Source organism: Eurytemora carolleeae, unplaced genomic scaffold (genome assembly GCF_000591075.1).
Source record: "Eurytemora carolleeae unplaced genomic scaffold, Eaff_2.0 scaffold280, whole genome shotgun sequence".
NCBI classification, from domain to species: domain Eukaryota; kingdom Metazoa; phylum Arthropoda; class Copepoda; order Calanoida; family Temoridae; genus Eurytemora; species Eurytemora carolleeae.
In genome coordinates, this window is record NW_019396193.1 from 47,549 (window position 1) to 60,482 (window position 12,934).

At 32.2% G+C, this 12,934-nt stretch overlaps 1 protein-coding gene across 1 annotated transcript in view; it reads left to right on the top strand.

Moving 5' to 3' along the window:
- Nucleotides 1-11,767, top strand: part of LOC111697802 (uncharacterized) — a gene marked incomplete in the record, with an annotated part of 12,395 nt that extends 628 nt beyond the window's left edge. Inside the window, 7 exon segments of the mRNA XM_023467930.1 lie at nucleotides 1,478-1,559; nucleotides 2,066-2,131; nucleotides 2,689-2,765; nucleotides 7,736-7,868; nucleotides 8,359-8,466; nucleotides 9,414-9,580; nucleotides 11,457-11,767. Coding sequence (XP_023323698.1) covers nucleotides 1,478-1,559; nucleotides 2,066-2,131; nucleotides 2,689-2,765; nucleotides 7,736-7,868; nucleotides 8,359-8,466; nucleotides 9,414-9,580; nucleotides 11,457-11,727 — 904 coding nt within the window.
- Between the last annotated feature and the right edge of the window lie 1,167 nt (nucleotides 11,768-12,934).

The window sequence follows — 12,934 nt, forward strand, 5'->3', positions numbered from 1 at the left end:
AGAACTGGAGTTTACAGATAGAAAGTAGGAGAACTGGAGTTTACAGAGAGAAAGTAGGAGAACTGGAGTTTACAGAGAGAAAGTAAGCGAACTGGAGTTTACAGATGGAAAGTAGGAGAACTGGAGTTAACAGATAGAAAGTAGGATAACTGGAGTTTACAGATGGAAATTAGGACAACTGGAGTTAGCAGATAGAAAGATGGAGATCCTAGATTTCAGATAGAAAATAAGAGAACTGGAGTTTACAGATAGAAAGTAGGAGAACTGGAGTTAACAGAGAGAAAGTAGGAGAACTGGAGTTTACAGATGGAAAGTAGGAGAACTGGAGTTTACAGATAGAAAGTAGGAGAACTGGAGTTAACAGAGAGAAAGTAGGAGAAAGTTTACAGATGGAAAGTAGGAGAACTGGAGTTAACAGATAGAAAGTAGGAGAACTGGAGTTTACAGATGGAAAGTAGGAGAACTGGAGTTAACAAATAGAAAGTAGGAGACCTGGGGTTTACAGATAGTAAGTAACTAGATTTTACAGATAGAAAGTAGGAGAACTAGATTTTACAGATAGAAAATAGGAGAACTGGAGTTCTCTCTTATTTTCTATCTGTAAAATCCAGTTCTTCCACTTTCTATCTGTAACCTATGTGGGGGTGTGTGAGGGAGTGTCTGATGAGTTCACTTAAGAAAATTACATAAATAATTTACTAACCCTTGTAATTTGGAAAAGTGTATATGATCGAATAGTTTACATACAGGGTGTCCCACATCATATTAGACCGAGAACGTGTCTAAATTACGATTTTCGGGACTATAATTAGAAAATTTCATTAGAATGAATCATTTTGGAAAATACCATAAGGCTTATATAAGAATTTTCTTGTGGAAAATGATAAGTTTTTCGAGTACTAAGGGTTTATTTTGGTGTTAAAGATTGGAGGCAATCTAATATGGTATGGGACGCTCTGTAGTTAAAAAAGGTATCAATATTTTTTCAAAAAAGGGGTTTTTCAGGGGTGGGCACAATGTTGTCAAAGGGGGAACAAAAATGCCCCCTCCCCCCTTACACAAATGCTCTCCTACGCCCCTGGAACTAGATTTTACAGATAAAAAGGGGGAGAACTATAGTTAGATAAGATAAGATAAGATAACGTTTATTGCTAAAAATAGTTTATACATAAATTCGAATAACTAAAGTTTAAAGTAATTTTCAGACATGTACACAACAAATATCAAAGCATATTAAAACATATCTAATTAGTTTTACATGAATAGCAATTCGGTTTATAACACATTGTCCTATAATTTTCAAAAAGAGAATTTAGTAGTCTATTTTAAATATACTTAGAGAGTTAACTTAGTTAACAGATAAAAAGTGGGAGAACTGGAGTTTATAGATAAAAAGTGGGAGAAATGGAGTTTGTATATGTATACATATATGTATGATATCATTCATTTGAACTAGGAATGAATATAATTAATCTAGAATATTTGCTGGAAATTATCTAACCCAGGGAGAAGATCAATTCTTGCTGGAGATTCAAGATATCCTCCCTTTAAACTCCAGGGTCAGTACTTTCTTTCCCCACATAGTTTACTTTTTAAAAGCATTAATAAACACTTGCGAAAAATAAATATATTGTTTTTTTTAAGGTTTTAGATAAAGTAAAACTAGAAAAAACTTACAAACACACTGTTTCTCGAATGTTGCCAGAACACATTTACGAAATATTGGTTATTGGAAGTGTATTGTCTCCGGTGTGTTGCTACTATTCAGATTCACGATTCCTTGACGATCTTAGAGCTGTTACTCAATTCCAATTCTTAAAATATTCATTTGCAGCAAAAACTTCTAAAATCTTTTAGAGACACTTATATGCTTTTTTAAGATTTTTTACAGCACACCCTTAAACAAGTATTATAATTATTTAAATCTATATTTGGATCAAAATACAAGTTACACTCATTAAATATAGCTTTTTTTTACAACTAGGCACTGGTATTACGATTAAGTGATTATGGGAGGAAGTCAAAGTTTTATTTACTAAAATATTAAGATCTGATTTCATTGTAGGTAAGAGTACACTGCTATCCACCTACCTACTCTAAACAGCTCTTGGATAATCTGGATTTATCCAAGGTTGGGTTTTTACACAATTCCTTCCATATTTACTCTCTTAAACTTTCTTTTCATTTATCTTCCGTTTCTCATTTCTCTTTTTTCATTCTTCCTCTTCCATTAATATCTTTTTCCTTCTTCCCTTATTTTCTTTTTTCTTTCTTATCAATTTTCAACTTTTTCCAATCCTTTAACCTCCGTCTTTTTTTTTTCTGTTTTTACTCTTCAAATACAAACATTTTTGAATTAATTCACGTTTTTGTTTCTTGAAAAATCTGCACTAATGTATTATATTTCCATAAACATTACATTATAATACAATACATTTTAATGTTATACTATAGAGGACGTGAGTCAAACTCTAATGAAAACGCATAAAGTACTTCCAGTATATATATTTCTTATAACTTATTACTAGAGGGTTCAGAACTTGAGTAAATATCGATATCACACGAGTGTATGTTCTTCAGTACAATGCCCCGTATCCGTTCTGCTGAATCTTGTGGGATTTGTTTAATGCGGCCAGACATCGTCTTCCAAAATACGGTATATTATATATATTAACAGTAATTTTTTAGGTTTTGAAAGAAAACTCAGTTTTAATAACACCCAGCACACCAACACATCTCCTTGTAGCTCTTCTCCTTGATAACAGGTAATATCAATATTATTAGCATTAATATTTATGATATTAATATCATTATTATTTTTGGAGTTTACATATGGAAATTAGGACAACTGGAGTATTAGTATTATTATTATTATCTATATAATAAAACAAGACATTCGTATATATGTTGCATATAGCAGGCTAAACGGCTAGACCGATTGGGCTGAAATTTTTGTGGACACTCATTGGCAGCAGGGTGGTGTTATAGGCTAAAAAATAGGATTTTTTTTTAAAAAAATTTTCCACGAGCAACGCCGGACTCTTCAGCTAGTTATTTCATATTTTTATTCAACTACAAAACACGAGATAATACAAGTAAAAAATCACAATTTACTATGTAGTTTGGACCCGCCTAACCAGAGTTGATTGTTTTGGTTGGTTAGCCCATTATAAGCGAATAAGAATTGTAATTAAATTGATGGATATACACTGTACACTGTTCATTTTAAAGAAAACAATCATGGAAAATCAGGAATAAGGTAAGGAGGGGGTGAAAAAGTATAAGGGAAAGGGTGGGTACTCAGCGGAAGGGTTGTAACAGAGGGTAACATATATTATCAGAATCATGTTTATGAATTACAGGGTGAAGAAGATAGCAAAGACTAAATTTATCCACATGAAAAACAGTTATTTTGTTTACAGATATAACTTGCATAACTATCTAAATAGTTTTTAAGATTTTTCTTTTAAACAGTTTTGCAGATTTAGTTTCTTTCAGCTCTAATTCAATCGAATTCCATAATTTTGGAAATAAAGCAGAGGGAAAACATTCTAGAGTTTTAAAGAGAACCCGTTCAAGTTTATATGATTTTGTTCTATTTGGTTCAGCTAAAGATTTAAATATATCATGGAAGGAAGTTGAAAGGTTTTCATAAAAGTATTTATGCATAAAAGATAGAACACCTATTTTATATGCATCATCAAGATTTAGAAGTTCTAATCTAAAGAATATTGGATCTGAATGTGCTTTGAATGAACGAATGTGCTTTGAATGAACTATTATTTACTGCTCTAATTGCACTTTTTTGCAAAGATTTGATTTTCTGTAGTTAAGCATATTATTATTATTATTATTATTATTATTATTAACATTATTATTATTATTATCATTAAAAGCAGAAATATATATCCCTGTTATCAATTGCTTTATCATTAAAATTACAAAATCAAATTCAAGTAAAAACTTGTTAAAAAGTTATGGAGGAAAACAGATTAAAGCGTTTTTCTCGGAGATATCCCGGAAAACATCTTTTAAAGTTTTACTTATACCATTGATACAAGGTTTAATTTTCCTATTGTAATGACTATTGAGTTATATATACCGATTCCAAGACTAGAGACCTTGTGGATCAAAGTAACTTTTGGTTTTCTTAAAAACCATAAAGTAGTCAGAATTTACCATTCAAATAAAAAAAACATTAATTTAAATCTTATTTTTATTCTGAAACCAGATAATAATTAATCTTTTTCATACATATGTGAGTAATGTTTTAAGCTTTTTAATATTTTTTGGGCCGAATTATTTTCAGGGGGGCTGGTATAGAGAACGAATCATGTAAATTTGTTTTTTCCCAAAGCTCCATGGACATAAGATATCCCATTCCCAACTCTCCTAAGGTCTTAATTCTCTAATTTGTTGACCTAATTTTGCCAATGCTTGAACTGCAATTTTGATGAATGCGTAAAACGTAAGAAGATCCAGTTAGGTTAAAAATGCAATCTGGGAATTGTATTTTGAATATTACGCCTAATATGAATTTGCATAATACGCAATATCTACGCTTCAAAAAAATATTTAAATTGTTCAAGATTAGAGAATTTATGCATAGTACCGATTTTCATCCTCAACTTTAATATATTATCGGGTTTGTAGTTAACATAGAAATTAATGTAAAAGAAAACACTTTTCTTAACCCCCCTTTTTGGATTTGTCTCATTATAAAATCAACTTCTCAACTTCCATTCTTTCATATCATATTATATATCATATCATATATAATTTCATATCATATCATATTATATATCATATCATATATAATTTCATATCATATCATATCAAATCATATCATATCATATCATATCATATCATATCATATCATATCATATCATATCATATCATATCATATCATATCATCATATCATATCATATCATATCATATCATATCATATCATATCATATATCATATATCATATATCATATATCATATATCATATCATCTCATCTCATCTCATATCATATCATATCATATCAAATATCATATCATATCCTATCATATCATATCATATCATATCATATCATATCATATCATATCATATCATATCATATCATATCATATCATATCATTCACATCATATCATATCATATCATATCATATATCATATCATATCATATCATACATCATATCATATCATATATCATTCTATGTATCTTTAAAATTGACGGAGATATTAAACATTTGAACAGTTTCGTTGATATTTTATTAACTGGAATCTAGGCAAATTTCCTAATATCTCCGTCCACTTTGAAGGTGAAAAAATAGTAGACCACATTTTGGAAATCCCCAGACTAGAAGTTTTCGGTGTTAAATGTTCTAAATGTGATATTACAAAATCATGTTTACAAAATAATCCCGCTCGGAACAAAGGCGATGTAGAAGTCGTCATTTAATTCCCATGTTTATTGGTACACCATGTATCATATATCATATATATCATATCATATCATATCATTTCATATCATATCATATCACTTCAAATTAGATTTTGTAATGATCTAAAATTAGCTAATTTGTTTTTGTTTGCGAAAAGACTTTTAAAGTGTTACGTGAATGTTTTCAATATATTTTAAATCTTGTTTCGATGACAAAAAATCTCATGTTTACAGTGAACTTTGGGAGAAAATTCCAAGGAGGGGTCAAACGCCAATAACTTAGAACACCACAGCTGAGGTTTATACAGGGATTTTCTTTTTTTTTTATCAGAAATAGAGAGCTGTATGTGTCCTTAAAGTTAGTAAAACTAATCAACATTTTTTGGTTAAAAAAGCTTATTATTCGGATGACCTAATAATATATTATACTTTTATTATACTTTTAATGAGTAGAACCTACATAAAGGAATCTCAGAGATGCACATTGAGAACGCAAATTGACTGTAAAAATTCGAATTGATTTAAAGAATTCTCTATATATAACTAGAAATTGAAGGCGCTTCGCGCCCTTCTTTCTAGGCTATTAGGGCACTTCCCGCCCTTCTTCCATTTAAATTGTGAGCATGTTCTTTTTGTTTACATTTAAAAACAAAGAAGAAAAAAATTTTGCGGATTTTTAAAAAAAATTCGCGGATTTTCAAGAATTTAATTTTTTTACAAAATTAAAAACCTTTAGAACTCATTTTTTTATCATTCATAAACCTTTCCTGTGTCCACGTGATGTCCCACAAAAAATTTGGGCCCGATCGGTTCAGCCGTTTTGACGTTTATTGGATACAAACAGACAGACAAACAAACAAACAGACAAGCCAAATTTATATATAGACTAGAAATTCAGGGCGTTTCGCGCCCTTCTTTCTAGGCTTTTAGGGCGCTTCGCGCACATCTTCTATTTCAACTTTTAATTGTGGCTTTATCTCTGAACATCTTCTCTTTGTACAGTATAAAACAAAAACAAAAAAGTTTGCGTATTTCATAATATTTTTTGCGCATTTTCAAAATTTTTCAAAATAAAAAACTTTTAAAACATAAATTTTTAAAATTTTGATCATTCAATAATAACTTCAAAGTAGAAAATATATTTCGATCCTTTTTTTCATTATCAATCCTAGAACAGATTTGACCATTAAATTATATAGATATTCAATAAGAAATTATAACAAAATTTGGAAAATTAAAAAACAAATTATTTTAATAAGTGCACATTAAGGATGCAAATGGAAGCGCATATTGAAGGTTCAAATTAAAGCGCACATTGAGGATGCAAATTGAAGCGCACATTAAGGATGCAAATGGAAGCGCACATTGAGGATGAAAATTGAAGCGCACATTTAGGATGCAAATTGAAGCGCATATTGAGGATTCAAATTAGAGGATGCAAATTGAAGCGCACATTGAGGATGCAAATGGAAGCGCACATCGAGGATGCAAATTGAAGCGCATATTGAGGATGCAAATTGAAGCGCATATTGAGGATGCAAATTGAAGCGCATATTGAGGATGCAAATTGAAGCACACATTGAGGATGCAAATTGAAGCGCACATTGAGGATTCAAATTGAAGCACACATTGAGGATTCAAATTGAAGCACACATTGAGGATGCAAATGGAAGCGCACATCGAGGATGCAAATTGAAGCGCATATTGAGGATGCAAATTGAAGCGCACATTGAGGATGCAAATTGAAGCGCATATTGAGGATGCAAATTGAAGCGCACATTGAGGATTCAAATTGAAGCACACATTGAGGATTCAAATTGAAGCGCATATTGAGGATGCAAATGGAAGCGCACATCGAGGATGCAAATTGAAGCGCATATCGAGGATGCAAATTGAAGCGCACATTGAGGATGCAAATTGAAGCACACATTGAGGATGCAAATGGAAGCGCACATCGAGGATGCAAATTGAAGCGCACATTGAGGATTCAAATTGAAGCACACATTGAGGATGCAAATTCAAGTGCACATCTAGGGTGCAAATTGAGGATATATATTGAAACATACATTGAGGACGGAGAAAAGTGTTATATTGACCAGGAATATAAAGTACTAGCTTGGGAACTTAGCTCTGCCTGGAGTTTTCAAGGTCGATCCATTCAACCTAGAATTTCAAAGCCAAGCTAAGAACATTCCCGTGGTCTTGAGTTTCCCCCCAAAAATGAGGCCAATCTGTTTGAGGGTGTATGATTTATGATCAGACAGACAAACAGAGATTACTACTTTATATATAGATATAATTTTAGTAGGGTATGCTGGGGGGTGTATACGGATACAGAATACAAGGAGCGGATCGCTAGGCCTGGAGACGGGGATCCAAACCATGTCTTCAGTATTAATTTCAACAAAGCACAAGCAAAGATTGCTGAGTCAGTTCAGGTAAGAAATTGTTTTATTTTACTCCGCCAAAACGCAAGAGAAAAAACACTGTTTGTAAGAAAATTTTCCCCCAGAGAACTGACTTATCGCCATAAACTCTAATTTTCTAATCCTTATATCTTTGATTTTTTAAAATAAGACTGATGCCAGAGCAAATAGTCAAAGTTTGAAAGATCAAAAATTTTCATCATCAGGTTGTAAAATTTTTGGTATTTAAAAAGTAGCGTTTGTTGCAAGTAAACATTTTCTTCTGCTTTTATCCTTTGCTCATGTTTTTAAACCCTATCTCTGGTTGTGCACCATATTTTATTTTTAGTGGGGGGTGTCCTGGTTTATCATGGTGGAATCCCCCCCCCCCCCCCCCCAATTAAAAATTTCTTCGATTTTATTTTGCTATGATGTAGTTAAGATACTTTTTACTTAAGAGTGAAAGAATTTTTATCTGAAAATTTGTTCAGTTGAAATCATTCTTTATCTCCATCTTTTTCAGTTGTTGAGTGAAACAGAGAAAAAGTTTTTATTTGATGAAGAGCTTCTCGTGGTAGATGTAGGAGCTGCTCCTGGTGGCTGGTCAGCATATCTAGCTGCTCTGTCACAGGTAGTGGAGCTTCTAGTGTTGTAAAAGAGTAGCTTCTGAAGACTTCCATCAATGGTCAAAACTTTAAAATCCCAGCTCCTGGCCTTAGGTGGTTTAATAAAGCCATATAGCCATGCACCCCTTACTTTTTATTTTTTATTGGTAAAGTAATTGAGTTCTTGCCAAACACAAATTTTTTTAAATATTTAATGCGTTATAGATAATAACCGCTCATATCTTGTAATTACGCTGTGAATAACCCAATTCTAATATGAAATACGAAATGTAGATCAGATGATTTGATTACGGTATTAGAAGTAGTGTGTTTTCTTGTTGAAACATTACGAGCAAAGATCTTTGCTCATCGAGGGGAGGAAGGCCAGCCACAACAATTTCTCGTCCGAGCCACATTCTCCTCATTTTCTCGTCCGAACCGGCCATCTAGAAATCCTCGTCCTTCGATTATTAGTGTTTAAAAGTTTCTAATTCTTGTAGATAAACTATTTTAACAAATCTGGCCACGTTATGGCATAAAAAATTATTAAATCATGTTAAAAACTTTACGAGACATGAGAATAATGTCAAACTTATTTAGGTAAAACTTAAAACTCTTCTGCCACCGTAATGGCCAACCTTCGCGATATGAAATAGCAAAATATTTGCCATACCTCTGCCTATAATTTTCCCCATGGAACCACCCGGTAAAAATCCATGGTTTTCACTATAATTAACAAAAAAGATTAAAGGTCTATAACCTCGGAATTATTTGCGGCATTCTACACCAGGAATATCTGAAAATGCGCGTAATAAAGGTGAACATTTTTAAGGACATAAAACTCGAAAACTTCGATTCAATTGAAACTATTTTTTTCGATTTACTATAATTCAATATTTCATTTATCTAACTTGGCTCGATTCTTTGACGGCACAGATATTATTTGTATTGTCTAAACATCCCTTTATCGTAGGTGTCTGTTATCTCTGTGGATCCAGCGGAATTGGAGCCAAATCTACTAAATCTACCAAACCTCCGGCATCTTAAACTAAAGGCGGAAGATGTTGTTGGCGGATGTCCGACTCCACTTCAAGTCTCCGCCGCTCAGCTTTGCGGAGAAAACTGGACACGAAAATACAGGTATATATTTAGTTGATTTTACGAGGCAAAATTTTCAAAAATCAAGTTTTTAGATCTGTTCTTAAGTCACAAAAAAGTCACAAAGGCTTTTTTAGATTTTTTTACACGGACCCGACTTTTTACCGCCCTGTACCCTACCCTATGCATTAAAAAAGCCTTTAAAAGTCTCTTTAATAATTAAGTCGAACAATTTCACGGCGATAGTGTCGAAAATGTGAGTATTAGGGCAAAAACACTAGCCTGTTTAGAGTTGAATTTGAAACGTAGCTTTGGAATTTGAAATTTCTAACTGCAGTAACTCTTTACATATGCCCTGAAGTGAGAGCTTTTGTGCGATGAATCTTAGAATCAAGCATTGATCTCCATCTTATCAAGAACTACGGATTAATATAAATCCTCTTCGATATCCCGTGTTGGTCATACCCAGCAGGGATAAAAAGAATCAAGAGATCAAGCACTGATTCTCTAATTCATAAGTGCCCACATTGGATATCGAGTTCAAAAGTTTCGATTTCTAAACATGTTCTGAGTCATAACCACGACCAAATGAAAGCTTTAGCTAATAGCTACATGAAAGCTTTAGCTACATTCTAACTAAGCGATTTTATAAAGACGACTTTCAGTTCGCTTTTTACTGATTTTGACTACATTAATTGGGTTGAATGTCGTCTTCGAGAATTTAACTAAAATTTTGAATTATTTTGAACATTTCATAAATAAGCGATAACACTAATTTCTTTGATTTAAAACCTGCGAACACTTTATTTTCCCCCGTAAGGTGTACAAGAGGGCTGTTTATCCTGTGTGCCCCCCCCCCCCCACTTTTAAAAACTTTTAGTTACGGGCCTGGAACAATATCAAACCCCTTTTATTAAGCCCGTTCCTTGTTTCCTTGTATCAATCTGTAGTTTGTTTACATGTGAGATTATAAATGGAAAGATAAGCATATGTGTCTTTAATAAGAAATATGAAAGCGCACGTTGAGTGCCCCGTGTATATAGTTGTTAGCTTGCTATTAACAGATTTATTTTAGGTCTTTAGAAATCGTGTTTTCACACGCTTGACTCAATGCTTAAAAACTGGCCATGAATAATTTCAAAATGCTGTCAATCAAACTTACTTCAATTCTCATTTCAAATTCTAAAATTGATCAAATATGAAAATATAGATTATTACCTTTTGTTGTTTTGCATGTTTACGACGGATAGTCTAGTTTTGGGGTTTCTAATTTTCACATTAAAAAAATTATGTAATCCCTTGTTTGATTTTTCACGTTACATATATTGGGGGGGGGGGGAGCTTTGTGGTTCAAACCTTAAAATGATAAAATATGTGATAAAATATTATTTACCCCCCATCATTTTGAGGGCAAAAAAAGACATTTTTGATATAAATGTGATATATATACATATATTATATATTATATTGTATATATTATATATATCAGTTACCAATACCCCTACTGCACAGTTTTTTTTGAGACACCCTGTATATATTATATATATCAATTTTGTTAGATTTCTCTAAAGGAGCTCAAGCTTAATTTTTTTTTTAATGTTTATAATACAAACATTAAATCAGATTGATAGCTTATTAACTGCTTTTAACCTTTATTATGTTTCTATTTGTTTATTTGGTTCTTAATTTCTATTCAATACAAGTCAAAACGGCTGAAACCAGCGGGCCCGATATTTTTTGTAGAATCTGAAATAACCTCAAGAAACTCTTATTGGTGGTCGAAATATTCTGAAGCCTGCAGGTGTACATTTGTAATTGTGGAGGGGGGGGGAGGTTCAAAGGCCGGTAAATAGGAAAATATGAGCGGTTTTTAGAATAATACTCTTGTTTGCACTTTTAACATCATCCCTATGTTAAGATTATTGATCTGTGATGCTAACCTGGATGTCCGAGACTCAGTTCGTGACCTCGTCCTCCCCCTGACCTCCGACCTCCTCCCGGGGGGTATCCTCGTCATCACCCTCAAGCTGGGGAGGAGGGTGGGGGAGGAAGGGATCCTCAGGAAGGTGGAGGCTGTTAAAAGGTTGTTGATAACTGCTGGTATAGAGGAAGTGTCAATACGAACGGTTTGGCTGTTTAGCAATAGTAAAAACGAACGAACGGTATTAGCCCGCAAACCTTTCTTGTGATCCTTTAAACAATATCAATAAAATTTGTTATTTTTTTTAATTTTATCTTTTGTCACTGCTATATTTTTTTATTATTATTGTATTCTACTTTTTCAAATCCCTCTGGATTCTTTATTTTAAACATTCAATCTTATTTGAACCCTTTATTCACCTTATTGTACTGTACAATGTACAGTGTTCAGTTTGTCACAATTATTTATAGGAATTAGATATGAAAGCATAGAAATCTATGTTTTTTGGTACCTTAAAAATTTACGATGAAATTAGATATTTTTCGACGTCATATCTCTAGGATGGTTAAAAGTGAAATCCCGTGTAGATCAATGTCGATCACTTAATTTTCCTAATTATTCGGTCACCCTGCAGAAACTCTAACTGTATTCATTGTCTTTTTTTATACGCTTCGATCAAGCTGCGTAAGTATTTAATAGTTTTGAAGTACGCAAAATATAAAAGAAATCCCCAAATTTAGCAGAGTACGCATATCTAGGTCGGGATATAAGTACGCATACTGAATAACTAGCCAATCAAGTCCGCAGCCAGTTTATATAAACAAAAGTATTAATAGTAAATTGTATACAACTTTTTATATTATCTTGGAATACTGAGAATTTCAAGGGGCCCGGGGTTGACTCTGGATTCAACTTTTTCTTAAAATTTTGGTCTTTTTACATAAATGGATTCAATTTTTTTGTAGTTATATTTTTATGTAGTTAAGGAAATTAAATTTGTATATATATTTTCTTGTAATTAGGGAAATTAAATTGTATATATTTTCTTGTAGTCAGGGAAATTAAATTTTATATATTTTCTTGTAGTTAGGGAAATTAAATTTGTATATATTTTCTTGTAGTTGGAGAAATTAAATTTGTATATATTTTCTTGTAGTCAGGGAAATTAAATTGTATATATTTTCTTGTAGTCAGGGAAATTAAATTGTATATATTTTCTTGCAGTCAGGGAAATTAAATTGTATATATTTTCTTGTAGTCAGGGAAATTAAATTTGTGTATATTTTCTTGTAGTCAGGGAAATTAAATTTGTATATATTTTCTTGTAGTCAGGGAAATTAAATTGTATATATTTTCTTGCAGTCAGGGAAATTAAATTGTATATCTTGTAGTCAGGGAAATTAAATTTGTGTATATTTTCTTGTAGTCAGGGAAATTAAATTTGTATATATTTTCTTGTAGTCAGGGAAATTAAA